Raw genomic sequence first — 16,362 nt, 5'->3', positions numbered from 1 at the left:
TTATTTATGTGAAGGAGCCGTAGTGGACGCTTAATCATGATGTTTTGTTAATGTTAAGCCACTCTGGTTGCTGTTAGCTATTTGATGGACTATTCAATAATTTTAGCAGAAAACCATACCAAGTAAGATTGAAGTCACAAATCATCCTAAGGAGACTAAAATAGGGCGTTTAAAGCCTTCACTGGACAATAGTATCAATATAATAATAACAGTTTATGTAACATTATACTTACAATAATTTTTTTAACTTATGGATTTTATGTTACTGGTAAGTCAGTTGAACAAATTCGTAAAGTAATTGGAGAATAATTCAAATCAATATTTAGGTAAAAAAAAATATTTTTAAAATGTAGTATTTTGATTTTATTTTATCATAACAATATATACCACATAAAAAACTTTATCTAAAAGAAAATATTTTTCGTTAAAACATATATTTTATATAAGCTAATTAATCTGTCAAAAGGTATAATTTATTTTTATTTAAGAACTTAAATTTTATTCAACTTTTATTTTCTTTATAGTATTTTCATAAATCATAACTAATTAATAATTATTTGGAAACTAAAAGCTTCACTGATAGCTAATTAAATAGACTTACACGTTCTATCAATTTAAACACCAGTAGAAAAATTTTTTATAACATTATTTAGCAAGACAATATGTTAACAAGAAATTTTTAAGTACAATATTTTGCTTAAACTAACTAACTAATGAATTATTTATTAATAATTGATCATTTGTGTTTAAACTTTGACCTTTGAAGAATAAACAATAAATAGAATATCAAAAATTAAATTATTTCTTCATTCCTCGTACTCCACAAAAAACTTACACTAATTTCGTCTCTTTTTTTCTTCAAGATATAAATTAGTCAATTTTTAAATAATTACATTTTAAGATATAAAGCATTTTTTTATGTCGGTGCAATGATCATAAAAAATATCAAACAAATTTAAAATACATCCATAGGTATTTTAAACATTTTATTAAAATTTATATATTAAAAATAATTGAGAATATATTGGTTATTGTTTAAACTATTCTTTCTTTAATCAAATAATTATATATTTCTGTAATGAATATCAAACTTGAGTTAGCCTGCGAGTTATGATGTATATTTAAATTATATGAATTAAATATTAAAACATAAAATTGATACTATTTACACTACTTTATCTAGTTATACAATATAAATAAAATTATTGGAACGAAAATATAGTTGTATTCCCTTCAAAAATCGAATTCCATGTACTTTTTACAAAAAACGAATTCATTCATTAAATTATTCTTTTTTATAAATCCCGTTCCTTTTAGAACCAATTTTTTGAAAAAACCACTAATTAGTTTTTCATTTTCTTAACTTGTAATGTTTTAATTGAAAAATAAAAAATTAATTTATACAAATTTAGGGAATACATTTTATATAAGTAAATAATTAATCAATTAAATTTCTATAAAATAAACTTAATTTATCACTTCAATGGTTAGAGGGCTTATTTTCCTAGCTAAATATAAAAAATAGTTATGTCTAATAGTACAATAATTTTAGCTTTTCTATGACTTCTCAAATTTTAGCCTGTTTTAAAATAATTTAAATAATTTGTTTTTTTTACTTAATTCTTGTAAAGATTGTTCCATTACACAATTTCGGGCCATTCTGCTTGAGAGCTGGACACGAAATTCACTAAATGAAGATTTATCGAAAGGATTTGGTGCCTTTCCGGGATTCCTTTTATCCACAGTAAATTCATATTTAGATAATAATATTGCAACTATCATTTTAGCTTCTAATCCAATAAAATGTTTACCTGTTAAAAAAAAAACTTCAATTCAATTTTAACATCATGGAGTTATTAAATATACGTATTATTTCAGAAGCTTGTTTATTAAAATAAGTTAATTTTTTATCCTAAAAGAAAGTTATGATTACAATGAATTTCCTATTAAAATTTAGACGCGGTTAATTTTTACTTTAATCATTACTAAAGTGTTTTTTTGTATAATATTCAGAAGCTTAAATTTAAAGAAAATGAATATCCTCTGTTCATTTATAAATTATGTTACAACAAAATAATTTATCTAAAGGTCTATAATAAAATAAAGATTATTATTAATTTGAAAGAGGAGAAGAGAATTTTCCTCGAGTGGATTGCGCGATTTCGCCTGTTTACTAGTTATTTTAAATTCAATGAAATTATTTCAAGATGTTTCTTATTAGGTTTGTAATGAATTCTAAATGAAATCTAAAACCGACTCAAAAGTGAGTAAAATATTAATATTGATGATGGCACATTTACTATATTTTCTTCTGACTATAATTATTCGACGTAGATAAAGGGCAATTCTGAGACTTAATAACAATTGAGAGTGTTATAAATGTATGAACAATATTATATCATAAACAATAACAAACTTTCAAATAAGATTTAACACAAAATTTTAATAATTGTTTTTCATGTTAAGCAAACATTTGTAAAATTAATAAAACTTTAAATAAAATCTTTATTTCACTATTGTGTATCAAGTATAATAATTAGAATGTAGATTATGTTAAATACTGGCGGAATCGTGTATTATACTAGAAACTGCACTATTCATAGTGTACATTTTATCATTTTTATACACGCACATTGTTAATAATTTATATTGAAAAGGTTTTAGAAAGGTAAAATGCGATTGTATCGTTAAAAAAAATGTCTTTTTCGAGTTTTCGTCGTCAACACATTTGCAAAAAACACCAGTGAATAGTGTGATATCTTACTTGTTGAAAATTTATCAGTAGAAATATTCTAATAAAAAAGTTTTTAATAGTTTTTTTCCAAGAAGTATAATTTATTTTCTTTATTGTATTTAACTTAAACTTACAAAGAAAAACTAATTAATTCATATATTTTTAGTATTTTTAAAATAGAATATTAAATACATTCCGTTTTACTGATATTTATAGTAATAAACTAAAATAAGGCAGGTTCAAATGCATTTATTCTTTTAAACGCTTTTAGAAATAAAATATTTGTTTCAAAAAGAGCCAGTTTATTCAGTTTTAATTTGATTTTATCAGTTTCATTGTTGTCATTTAAAAAATATGAACTATATTCCACTCAGATCTGAATTAACAATTTTTTGATAATTTGTACAAATCTTAGTACATTCATTGAGTTTTATGCGTTTTCATAATTAAGTAAAATCCCGAAGGAAACGCGTCCTATGATATTCTGGACGACGGATAGTTATTAATAAATAATTAAATTTATTATTAGTAAATTAATTAGTAAATAATAAAACATTTTTTTTATAAATTCTGACATTAGTTTAATTTGAAGTAATCACTTAGTCAGAAAAAATATAGCTCTACTGTTAAGGTTCTATCTCACGTACAAGAATGGTATATAATATGCAAGCCTATCTTTTTTTAAATAAAATCTCATATTTAATTTGACCTTGAGATATGTCACACTATTAAAATTAGTGATCCAACTAAGTACAATTAGGAGATGCATTTATATTAATACACATCTATACCTAACTTGATGAGTTACAAGGAAATAAATTTACGAGTCCAAAAAACACACCATCATTTATCTCTAACTATAATGAAAATAATACACATTTGACAGAAATAGTAATACTGCTTTTGTTATAATATTCAGTAGGAGTTTTATTAAAAAAATTTAATCAACTTTTCACGGCTGAAACTTTGAAGCGTCGTGAGCGACTTTCATAGAATATACGAGATAAACTGTACAAAGAGCATTGTCAAGAGTGTGGGTGACGAATAACCATTGCGATTTTTCATACATCCTAAAATACTGAATACAATAGAATTTTCATTCTGTCATACTGTTGACAAGAAGTGACAGTTCCATAAATATAATGATACGCATCAAATTATTGACAGAATTTAAACTTTCAGAGAATTTTTAATTAACGTTTACCTGTTGTTACTCAGTAAATATTTATTAGTTTTTCTATATAACTGTTATTTTCGATGCAAATTCTAAAATTAGATACAAATAATTTAATAATTATCTCAGCTAGTAGCAAATAATTTTACAGGAACATCCGTCGTACATTCACTTTAAGTCTTCCTAAAATGTTTTCTTCCTTGCCAAAATTTAATCCAATTCGACTTTTGATTTGCGACTAGGGTTTGAACGGATTTTGTAAAACTCAAATCCATGAATAGTATTATATGTATATCATTAAATGATATTACTAATACCATAAAAGTGACGAATAATTTTTTAGCTATTATACAAGCGCCAAAGGACTAACATTTACAGTGTATTACCAAATTGAGAACAAAGAAATGACTTACCTATGTAGGATTGTGGCCCGCTGCCATAGGGAATGTATGCAGATGACAGTTGCCCAGGAAACCGATTCGGATGGAATGTTTCGGGATTGGTAAAATGTATTTTATCGTGGTGATAAGCGTGCACTGGTATTAAAGTAACGACACCGGGTTCGATGGTCAACGTTTTCTGTTTCGTTTGGATGGAGTAAGGTTTAGTGACAATGCAGCGAATTACAGGCATTAGAGGATATTTACGCAATGTTTCTGAAAAATAAAAATTGCATGATTAGTAATAGTTAGATAGTACTACTCGTTTAGCTAATAAAATCTAGTTGAATAACCTAAAAGTTTTACTGATCTATTCTAAATTGTATCGCAAGAAAAACATTTTTAACGTGTTCATTTTTACTCCAAAGTAATAAGTTGACTGTAACTAAGTAATAAATAGGTATTTATTTGTTTCGTTTAACCTTACCAATATATATAATTTTAATATTAGAAAATTTAACTTTTTTTCTTTAAATTAATAAATATTCAAATAGTAATCACTGAAACAATTACTAGTAGATAATTTATGTGGTGAATAGTCGTAGTTATTTACAACTTAAATTCGTGTGTTAATGTGCAAAAATAAGTAGCAGAATATGATGTCTAAAAAATATTATTTTATTAAGAAACTGATTATTGTCATAGAAATACTTTTTGGCAATGCATTTTTAACAAATCCTCGTTAAAAAGTAAAGAAATATTTTCTCAACATAAATAGTAAACAGTATTTTTTTTTAAGAAACACTTGTGGCCCAGTTAAAAAGGAAAAAATATATAATTAAATAGGTTAATTAAAATTGATTCACTTGTCACCTATTTTACTAAATAAAAAAAAATTTACTGCTTATTAACTAAAAAATTGTTGAGACTTCAAATTATTATTATAAATGCTTCTTATGTACAGTAGTTTTATTTATGTTTGAAAAGAAATTGTTGATATAAATGACATCACTTCGTGAAAAAAAGTTTTATCTAGAAATCCGGACAAAAATCATAAAATGTTTTGTTTTTCTTTCATGCAAAAGGATTGAAGAGTAAAATATTAAGTCAACGAATGTAAAAGAATCAAATCTAAAGTTACTTTTATTTTTTTAAAATACGAAAAATGATTATTGTTCGTTTGAGTTGTTAGAGAAAGAAATGACATGACACATTAAAAAACGTTTGAAAACACTCAGAAAAAAAACCTTCATTAACTCAATGATATTTACATTGTGTCTAAAACAAGTTACACCTTTATTTCAAAGTTATCGTCATAAAGAATCAAATATTTTTAAAACTATAGAATAGCTGTACTCAATTGCGTCATGATTTTACATAATTTTAGAACTAGAATTTTATTTATATTAATTTATTTTATTTATTTAACTGCTACTTTTTCTATTTCAATGCGAAATGATGTAGAAAGACATTGTCATCATTGTAAAATCAACATTTCCACGGTTTGGAATTAATGGTAAATTGAAATACGTTAAAAAATAAAAATAAAACTACTCGAATGAGAGATATCATAAATGATAATATCATGAAATATGTTATAAAACTTTACATATAAAGCAATATTTTAAAAAGTAATAAAACTATAAAAGAAATCTACGATTTTGAATGATTCCGTGACTAATTACATTTGATAAATTATTAATTTCTATATTTTTAAAATATAATTTCAATAATTCTAGAGGAATTTTATAATTAAACGATTACAATAAGAGTAAAATTTTTGTTAAAACTTATTTATTTAAAATAAAATAAAAATACAAGATATCCATTAATCACTGATAATTATTTTATTGAACCCTAAACAAAAGTATTCATTTGTAATAGCATTTTTATAAAACAATATAAATTGATTCAAAGCGTATTCATACATAATTTTTCGGCTTTCGGTAGTGTTATTAGTATTAGCTGATAAAACTATATCCTTCCATGATTTTAATAATTGATTTTTTTCTAAAACACCACCTTTAATAAAGCAATGTTGTTTGACGAAATCACATCCATGAAAAACCATTTGATTAAAAGATATTCGTGTTTTTTGAAAATCGAATAAAAAGTTATAGGCATTTAATTTTATATCATCGATAGAAAGATTCAAAAAATCATATTTCGTTAAATTAAGCTGTTCAATTTTAGATAAAAAATTACTTAATATATCATAGGTTTGCGTTAAACATGCATATGAATGGTACATTACTTCCCAAATTGAAGTAGCTTTTAATTTGTCTAAAGCTAACAACATATATTTAAACATTTCTTTTGATTCTTTAACCGCATCAAAAAATCGAATTGTACATTCTTTAATATTGTCTAAATTGTTTTTAATTATTTCGTTTCTGAGTATATGTATTACAGCAGACATATTCGTGTTATAGTTTTTCAATACTTCAGTAAATCTGCACCTTATCAGCTGTGTAAAATATTTTTTTTTCAAATAAAAATTAGTATAATCTATAGGGTCTCTAATAATTCGATTGAGAGTGATTATTTCATTATAACTTATTATGCTTATATGATTCAATAAATTCCAATTTCCTTCGTGGAACAAAGTATTTAGTATTTTAATTGCTTTATCTTGGGGGAATTTAGTAATCTGAGGAGGTGTGAGCCTAAAATAAAACAATAATAGTTATTATTTAGCCTCTAAAAAATCATTATAGAAATATAGTTTGTTATTTATTTTAAATACATTTTGTACTATGTAAATAAAATTGTTTCTTACATTTTGAGTATTTTAGATCAACCCTTTCACGTCCTCACGGAGTTGAAAGTAGACGAATAGGAGTAAAATTGTATTTTTTGTCGTGAATCATTTTAAATATTAAATATAACGAAAAGATGTATGGATTCCATTTTGTAAGAAAACATGTTAACAAAATAAAAGGTCATTGTATATATTTTTGTATATTATTATATGACCGTTAATTGTAAAACCAAAAAAAAATTGTTTTTTTCGTTTTGGATAAAATATCTTTTAACATTGAGAATTTATTAATATTTCTTACAACCAAATTTATTTAAAGATATATTATTTAAAAAAAGGCAAGTAGACATTTGTTTGTAATACTGAAATTAATGCGTAAAAAGTAAAAAAAAACACCTCACTTTTTTTTAAACCTTTATTATTTTACTAGATATGCATGATATTGCATATTTTACCCAACCAAGAACTAGATGGAGGGCTTGATCTAGAATACTCAACATTTTTTATTCCCCATATAGAATAAATTGCAGGATACTTCCCTTCGTATTTTGAAAGTTGGTCAAATAAAGGACCACCTTAATAGACAATTCAACTTCCGTTAATTCGTGTAATTTATGCTGATGTGAAATTATTTTAAAATTTAGTTTATTAGGGAATAATAATTATACTCTAATAACATACTCTAATATTACTGTATCAAAAATTATTTTTACATTGTGATAGCAATATTTTTATTAAAAAATAAAACTTACTGAGCTGAATAAGGTTTAAGCAACTCATTGAATCCCATATCAAAATAATATTTATTAATGGTTTTTATACAGTAAACATTAAATTTTTCACTAACATAATCGACAAAATTATTTTCATACATATTAGATTTGTATTCATTACAGTACTTTTCTTGTAAATTACATTTTATTGTATTATTTATAATAGTAATATTGTTTCTTGAAAAATTATCTGTTATTTCAATTACTTTATTAACAAAATTATTTATTTCTTTGTAATCTTTTTTAACTACAGGAATGTTGATGTTTTCGTCACTATCTACATAATTCAGCATTTCTGCCGTTTTCATTAAAAACGTATAATTTTGAACGATATAAATTTCATCTATTACCGTTTTTGGACGAACTGATTTTGTCCACACAGAATTTACATCTAAGCAATCAATAAATGTTATAGCTTTGTATAAATAATTAAACATCAAATTTGAATTTTTAGCTGTATTTAAAAGTACTGTAGTGCAATAAGTTGCATTTCTTAATAAATTATTTTTATAATAATTTTCACAAACATCTATAATAATTTTCATGTGTTCAGTAAATATTTGGAGTACTTCAATAAATAAATAGTTGATTACATCAACTATATTATAGTATGTTATTACTAATTTATTAAAATCATTAATTATATGATTTAGAACACCTTCTATGCTTATAATATCATCATTTTCAGTTCTTAGTGACAAATTTTTTAGATTCAACAGTCTTATGTGAAAACGCACGTGATGAATTACTTCTTTTAAATATGTAGTATACTCATTTTTTTTACAATCAACAAGTATTACTTCATGAAAAATACTTATAGAAAAAATTATCGAGGTTAACAATTTAATATTTATTTTCATAATTAATATAAAATTAGAGTTTTTGATTTTTTTAAAGTTTTAAAATGAAAGATTAAATAGTTTTTAATGTTATAATCATATTTATAGCAAAAATATGTATGAAATAGATGTGTGTAATTTTATATATTATAGTTTTGTTAACACTTGTTTAATTATTGATATAATAATAATAATGTTTAAAGTTTAAAATATGTAAAGTTCAACACATAAATTCTTCATAATTAATTTTTACAGTATTAAAATTAGTACCTCAAGCGTGAAAGATACAAGTGTTACTAATTCGCAACCGTACAGCGCATATGTCATTAGATAAAAATGATAATTTATAGCTATTTTATTTATTGTTATAAGTTATTTTTATCGACTTAAAAGAAGCAAAAAAATTAAAATAAGTTTAACATTATAATATATGTTAATTAGATTTATATAATATTTATGGAAATCAGTGTACTCACTTTGAAAGTTGTTTTAAAATAAAATAAAACACAAAACCAAGAATTTTAAATCAAAAATAATATATTATTTAATATGGTGTCATTTTCACTATGAAAACAATCTAAAGTTCGAAATTTTTTTTTTCATATTAAAGTATATAACATAATTTATGATTTAATATATTTATAAAAGTGTCAGTATTTCCGGAATATTTACAAAAGTTACGTTGAAAATGTTTGTGGAAAAATTATCATTTTGAATGATGTGGGCAGATAAAGGGTCAAATTTAAAAAGAACATATACTAAATGATTTAGAAATACCTAATGTATGTATGAAAAAATTGTTGTTTCTATTCATCCATTTTTCAAAAAGTTGTTGCAGTTTCAAGTAAAAAAGTTGAAAAAATGTCGAAAATTACCGATTTTTAAATTTGTATTTTTTTGGGGGGATGTCAATCATTTACGGAAAACGGGGAATTTTTTTCATTTTTTGTGAGTAATGTCTTTGACTATGTACAATTTGTGATCTTTTGACGTATTGTTCATCAAATTCGGTCCACTGAGAGCTGAAAATAAATGGTTATAGACACAAAAAATAACACATCATAGTAAAATTAAAACCTTCTCACCTTCGCCTCAAAACCAAAAATCACAAATCGTTAACATTTAAAATACAACGTTATTCAGAAAAACTAAATCTATTACCTAAATATAGACAAAGCTGGGCAGTAAGCGCACTAACTTTACTGGTATTTTAACGAGAATCCTTTACGGAGTAACTCTAATTTAGTAAATAATTTTGGTTTTATTTTTTAATAAGTTAAGTTAGATAATATTGATTGATAGACTAAGTAGTATTTCACTGAAATTATATTAACTTTTCTAAAAAATGTAAAATAATGAAAAAAAAATATCAATTTTACTTTGTGGAGGAATTAAACTTGAGATGACTCTCTATGTTTATCTCAAAGGCACAATTTCAACGAGTTCATTCAGTTATAATAATTATTTACAATATTTGTAGAAATTAATCGTAATTTTTTTTTACATTTTCTTTCAAATAACCATCTTTTTTATGGTTATACAACAAACAAATTGTGTGATCGGGCATAAATTAGTTCATTACTATGGACATTAGTTCTTATTACAGTCCTGTATATATCTTACTTTTTTATTAATTTGAGATAAAATATTAATTAATTAATGCTTATCGTTATTTGAACTTAAAAATTAATTATAGATACTCATTAAAAAAAAATATTAAATTATTAAATAAATGCTTAATTCTATTAATTTATGTACTAATTTATTAGAATCAATGAATATGTGTTATTTTAATATCAAAGAAATTATTAACTCAATTTCACTTTTTTTGCTGTCAAAATTTAGTCTCCATAAGTGAACGATAACTTTTGCATAACTTACTTATTATAAGTAGTAAATCAATTTTTGAGTGCGCGTAAATCAACTTTCAAAATTTCTCATTTAAGAATCAACCTAATATTTTTCATGACAAACCGTTAAATAATATTTCAAAAAAATATAAATTACTTTATGCAATTACGTAATAGCGACTTAAATCTTGTATCTTTTATCTTGTCATGAATTTTGAAGTTTTCAAGTCACACATAAAATTGTTTCCTATATTATATAACCATTATCATAAAAGATACATGTTTTAATAAATCAATCGACGTACAAATTTTTTTTTAATTGCTTTTCGTTAGTCAAATACGTTTATACATTTCAGATAGTAAAAAAACTTTAATTTAAGCTCCTAAAAATACTGTCAAACCAGACAACTTATTAACTCATTCGAGTATTTCATAAGTATGTATTGTGCTCATGAAGATAGAGCTACAAGGTTAGAAAATTTAAAGTAAAAAGAAGTAGACAAACGTTTGGCTTCATGGCTTATACACAATAACGCTTTTATTGAGAGAGAAAAACAACTTTTCCAGTTTCTTTAAGGACTTTGATGTTACCACGTGTGTGTGTATGCGTATTGATATCAAAATGACTGTACTATCAAAACGAAATATTGTGTGCTGAACGGATTAGAAGAAAGCTCTTGATCAATCAATAGAGGGTTTGCGCGGATAAAATAATTACAGCGCATACTAACCTGTTTTGTTATTATTATACCAAACAACGTTTTCGCCATAATAATTAAACGCTTAAACTAGCTATTGTTTTGCTGAAGTACATTTTATAATTAAATTGTGCTAAGTTTAAATTGGTGTAGCGGATAAAATTTTGCTAGGTTTAAAGGTAACGTTTGTTTTATAAAAATTATTTACCTCGGGATAGTTGAGAACACTTCATTATTATTATAACAAATGATGAAAAAATCGACAAATTTAATAAAACTGCGTAAATATTTTTTGTTACTTGAAAAAGGTCTAAAGTATAAAATAAGAGTATATTACTCGACGCCCACTTAGAGGGAAAAAGTCTCTAATATTTGATCTCCAATAAATTGCTTATTTAACAACGTGGCTTTGTTCTAAGAAACATATCATTAAATATATAATGTAAAAACATTGTTAAAAAAAACTTAATAACTTTAACCTCTTGAAAAAACACTAGAATATAAATAATATACCGATAGATAAAATAAAATGTTTTCGATTTTTGTAGAATTTGTCGCAAAGTAAATGAATACGAACACATCGGTTCATACAGTACTATTATAATCTTTTTATAAAATAAAAGTTTGGTGTAACAGCCATTACGATGTGTTTAACCATTTAATTACATGTACATGTAATATGCATTGATTTTAATCTAAAGTTATACTTTAGACGAGAATTTATAAGTTTGGTTGTTTTACAAAAGTATGTTTACACTATTGATCAACTGATATAGGTTCATAAGAGAGAATTATACGGGTTCAAAAGAACCGGAGTCGTTAAAAGATTAAAGGGTTGATTATAATGTTAAAAGAAGAGCTGGAGTAGAAATGCGAACGTTTAATTGCTTTACAAAATTATAAGTAACTTGGAAAACAAAATAACTTTGTCCAATAACTAAAATTAAATTTAAACAAAAACCAACTTTAATTTTTTAGTTTATTTTAATCGTATTAATTAGTTGATTAATCGACTGGTACTTCAGTTAAAATAGTTAAAAATGAGTATTTTTTCAACTTGCAGTAATTCTTCAGTGTTGTTGCCAAACGTATCATTACTTATGCGAACGTTCNTTAATTAGTTGATTAATCGACTGGTACTTCAGTTAAAATAGTTAAAAATGAGTATTTTTTCAACTTGCAGTAATTCTTCAGTGGTGTTGCCAAACGTATCATTACTTATGCGAACGTTTATTAATTCGTTCGTTTTTTATTCAATTATGATTGAAATACATTTGAAACACCTATATACTTTGAAAGTTATAGAAATAGATTTTTTAACTTTCATTTCATTTCAGCTAAAATTTTTTAGTTGTAACCACACATTAAATTGTCAACATATCAATGTTTTTAAAGCGACTTTTGAATAATGTAGGTCACCACTATCCATTAACTAAATAATTCAGAGTAAACTTTTTATAGTTACTTAAGAAACAATTTAAACTGATTGACTTACTTAAATTATAATAATTATTATAAAACAGTATTTCTTTCAATTAATAATAAAATTGTTGAATATTTTATTTCCATAGTCCAATTTCGTAAAACTTAAAACTACACATTTTATGTTCTAAATATTTCTCTAAACGCGTATTATTTATCCTTGCCTTTAATATTTTTATGTATAAAAGCAAAGCGTTTGAACGCATATTTAATGACCCAGAAGATTTCCAACCATAGTAGAGACTCAAAAGTTTTCAGCTTTTTCTCTCATACATGGAATCATTGAGAACGTTTATATTAAAATAAAAAAGTTTCTGTATTCAAAGAAAACTGATGAGTGATAAAATCATATTCTTCTTGACTAGAAAATATCTTATAAGATTTTTTTAGTAAATATAAAACGTTTTGAGACTGTAAGTGTAATTTTGTTATATCAAAGTACGTCTGAGGTCTAGAAATTGTTTTGCACATTGACAACCAATTTTAAGTCTTTCAGAATATTTTTAGGGTCATATTTATAGCTAATTCATATTAATAAAAGCCGTGTTTAAAGAATCTAAATAATAAGCTTAAAAATAAATTTAAAAAAACTTGTTCATACGTATCAACTATAAATGAATCGCTTAACTGGAGAAAGATAACAAGTCGATTTTTACTTATCATTTTTCAAGAAAAATGATAAACTGTTTAGAATATATCTATTATTTGAGTAAACTGTAGTTTTAAACGTTATATTTAAATTTTTGGCTAGCATAAAAGTATATTTTAAATTGAATTTTTCCTATTTGAAAAAAAAAATGATTAATAGATTTAAATTAATATATAAGCGTGTTAAGAAGTTTTGTTTAGTACTGTTCTTATTATTCTTTAATCTTTAATTTGGAATTTAGCATTAGATTAATATTTTATCATTGAAATGAACCGCTATCAATTAATCTTTGATAACGAGACAGTCGTAAAATGTCGGCAATAGTAAAACTAGATATAAGATACACAAACTAGAATCAGTGGACAAAGTCTAGAAGAAATGTTTAAGTTCAACTGTATACCAGCAAAACGAAATAGAAATCGTTGGCAATTTACTAAACGTATATAAATCTTTGTAGGGGTATTTGCTGTGAAATGTTAGTAGACGAGACGCAGCTAACATATGGTCCAGTTTGTAGCTAAAAAATGGAAAGGTTGATATGTATCTTTTATGTGCAAAAAATAGTACGGTTATCACAAAATAAATATATTTTAAAGGTATGTTTGAACTACCAAAAATTTGTATCTATGTATATATTTATACAGAATGTCTAGATCTAACTGACGGCACTTATAACTTTTGATCCAATTATCATTTCGATGAAATATTTTTTTTTAGTAATTATGGCCTACTTAGTCGTTTTTTAGAACATAATTTTTATTATTAAAATTTGTATATAATATATCACAATATAAGAAGAAATATATTTTTTATTTTTCCAAAATTTTAAAATAGTCTTTTTTTAGTACATTTGTAAAAAATGTTGATTTAGAATATGTACTCATTGAATTACAAGCATTTAATAAATAAAGTGTGTATGTAACACGGACGGAGTATGCGTATGCCAGTAATGGCTGTACTCACAGCTTTATATACTCATTTTATGTATTAAAATGCTTATAACTCAATGACACTTGTCATAAAATTATCGTTGACTCATCAATATTTTGAAAAAAAAATTTTTTTTAATAATTTTTTAAAAAGTTTAAAAATATTTTCCTTATTAGTTTTAAATAATAAAAGATATGCTTAAAAATAGTCTAATTTGGTAAAACGATATTTGTATCGAATTGTATAAGTGTTGTCAGTTTAATCTGAAATACCATTTTGTATGTACAGAGAAATATCTAGTGATAAAAAAAATACCCGTACCTTAGCTGCAGTCGTTACTTTAAATTGTTAATAACTTCTATATATATATATATACTTATCATACGAAAAATTGAGTAATATTTACAAACATTTTACACATTTTGTGTACATTTATAATAAACAGGTAAATATTTACGTAATTCATATTTCTATTATTTTATTCGAAAAATAATTATTGATTTTGTTGGTACATTTATCATAGAAATGTTCTAAGAGTTTTTATACATTTATTTCAAATTATATTATAATTTTTTAAATTTTACAATTACCATATTCAGTTGCGGATGGATTGAGATACGGAAAATGTGGAGTTTAGTTGAATGGATTCAAGGGCTTATATATATATTTATGAACTTTTTACAGTTGGCTATAAAATATATATATTTTGATGATTAAACTAAATAAGATCAACTGTTCTTAAAATATTGCACTTGGTCACCTTGGAAAATATATATTTAAATAAAGCACTTCAGACCTAGTTAGACTTTTCATTCGATTTACTGAGTTTATCATTTTAATACTGACTATTGTGTATATAACAAATATATAATTACCATGTATCACACTGTCGAGATATGGTATACGATCCAATTGTTCAATTGTTAAATTATTTAAATCTTCATCCAACACTTCATCCAATTGATTTCTGAGTTGCGATTGGATTCTTGAATTTTGGGATAATTCATACAAAGTAGCAGTGACCAAAGCAGCTGTTGGTTCAATAGCTTTCGTTACAAAAGTAAACATATCCATTCGTATTTCATCGTCGACAATATCTATAATTAATAATAAAACTTAATTCTTATATTTATAATACTAAAAAAATTATTAAATAAATGAAAAAGTGTGAGTACATAAATTTCATGACTCTTATTACATTATACTTTAAAGGAAATCATGTAATGATTATTTTTTCATTTATTTTAGCCATATATTAGGCTAAATTGAAATAATAAATGTCTATAGACGTGAACAACGTTAATAGAAAAGTATTTATACAATTTGTATTAAGCAGTTAAAAATAATAATAATATATGATCAGTAGGGTGACCCTTAGCTACATGAGAGGTTTTTTTTTTTTAATATTTGCTAGTGCCATCCCCTAGACTTATTCGAATACATGAAAAAATAAATTGTACAAAATTTGGAGACGATTGGTCAACTCTAAGACGTGCCCCAAGGGGGTTAAAAATAACCCCCCAAGGGTGATTTTTTAGTTTTTTATGTCTATCTCAAAAACTTTAGCTTTTGCGAAAAAGTTTATAAGACCTTTTTTGTAGGTATACAATTTTTATATAAAAAGTATATATACAAAAATTTTCGAAAAGTTCTTATTTAGCCCTAAAAAAATAAAAACGTATATGTTTTATTCTTACCGTTAAAACTGTTAATTTATAAATCGTTCATTATAAAAACATAAAAAAAATTCATTTAACCGTTGTTTTAAATTTAATTTTCTATACATTTTTAATTCGGCATTTTTTCTATTATTTACTATTCAAAACCTACATTTTTTTTTAATTTTAATTAAAAAAAATACATCAAAGTAAAATTAATACCGTCTCAGTTTCACATTGAAGCTAAAATAATGTTCACTTACAAATTTATATACAACCAGAAACTATTTACAAAGAAAAAACATACTAAAAAAATTTACTACATATTTTAAATATTTTATCTTTTTTAAAATTCTTGGCAATAAATGTGTATTTATTGCAATTAGGAAAACAAAGCCGGTATTCTGTAACAATCTATAATAGGTATTATTTTT

General features: G+C 24.1%; 3 protein-coding genes across 5 annotated transcripts in view; 1 reads left to right on the top strand and 2 right to left on the bottom strand.

Annotated features, from left to right (window-relative positions):
* The window catches only part of LOC126895145 (protein amalgam-like), a 181,079-nt gene that overhangs the window by 77,361 nt on the left and 87,356 nt on the right, over positions 1-16,362 (top strand). The gene's annotated exons all lie outside the window — the stretch shown is intronic.
* Positions 349-16,362, bottom strand: part of LOC126895143 (probable cytochrome P450 6a18) — a 34,517-nt gene continuing 18,503 nt past the window's right edge. For both annotated transcript variants that reach the window (XM_050666672.1, XM_050666673.1), the window contains 3 exons: positions 15,146-15,367; positions 4,322-4,564; positions 349-1,811 (listed from right to left, as the gene is read on the bottom strand). In XM_050666672.1, the coding sequence (XP_050522629.1) occupies positions 1,585-1,811; positions 4,322-4,564; positions 15,146-15,367 (692 nt within the window). In that variant the 3' untranslated portion in view covers positions 349-1,584. The remainder of the gene's footprint in view (positions 1,812-4,321; positions 4,565-15,145; positions 15,368-16,362) is intronic.
* LOC126895142 (uncharacterized) lies at positions 6,073-8,720 on the bottom strand. The gene is made up of 2 exons (XM_050666671.1): positions 7,802-8,720; positions 6,073-6,954 (listed from the first exon to the last, which is right to left on the bottom strand). The coding sequence occupies exons 1-2, from the start codon at positions 8,680-8,682 to the stop codon at positions 6,117-6,119; spliced, it is 1,719 nt and encodes a 572-aa protein (XP_050522628.1). The 5' UTR covers positions 8,683-8,720; the 3' UTR covers positions 6,073-6,116.

This window comes from Daktulosphaira vitifoliae, unplaced genomic scaffold (assembly GCF_025091365.1).
Source record: "Daktulosphaira vitifoliae isolate Bord-2020 unplaced genomic scaffold, ASM2509136v1 Scaffold_1, whole genome shotgun sequence".
Lineage (NCBI taxonomy): Eukaryota > Metazoa > Arthropoda > Insecta > Hemiptera > Phylloxeridae > Daktulosphaira > Daktulosphaira vitifoliae.
The sequence above is the reverse complement of the archived record's forward strand: the minus strand, read 5'-3'. Positions and strand labels throughout refer to the sequence as shown.

What these genes read in the sequence shown, in the direction of transcription:
- LOC126895142 (XM_050666671.1), bottom strand. Translation starts at nt 8,682, where the DNA reads ATGAAAATAAATATTAAATTGTTAACCTCGATAATTTTTTCTATAAGT. An exon ending in CTTAAACCTTATTCAGCTCA is followed by an intron (nt 6,955 to 7,801) that starts GTAAGTTTTATT and finishes GTTTTATTTTAG; the next exon opens with GCTCACACCTCCTCAGATTA.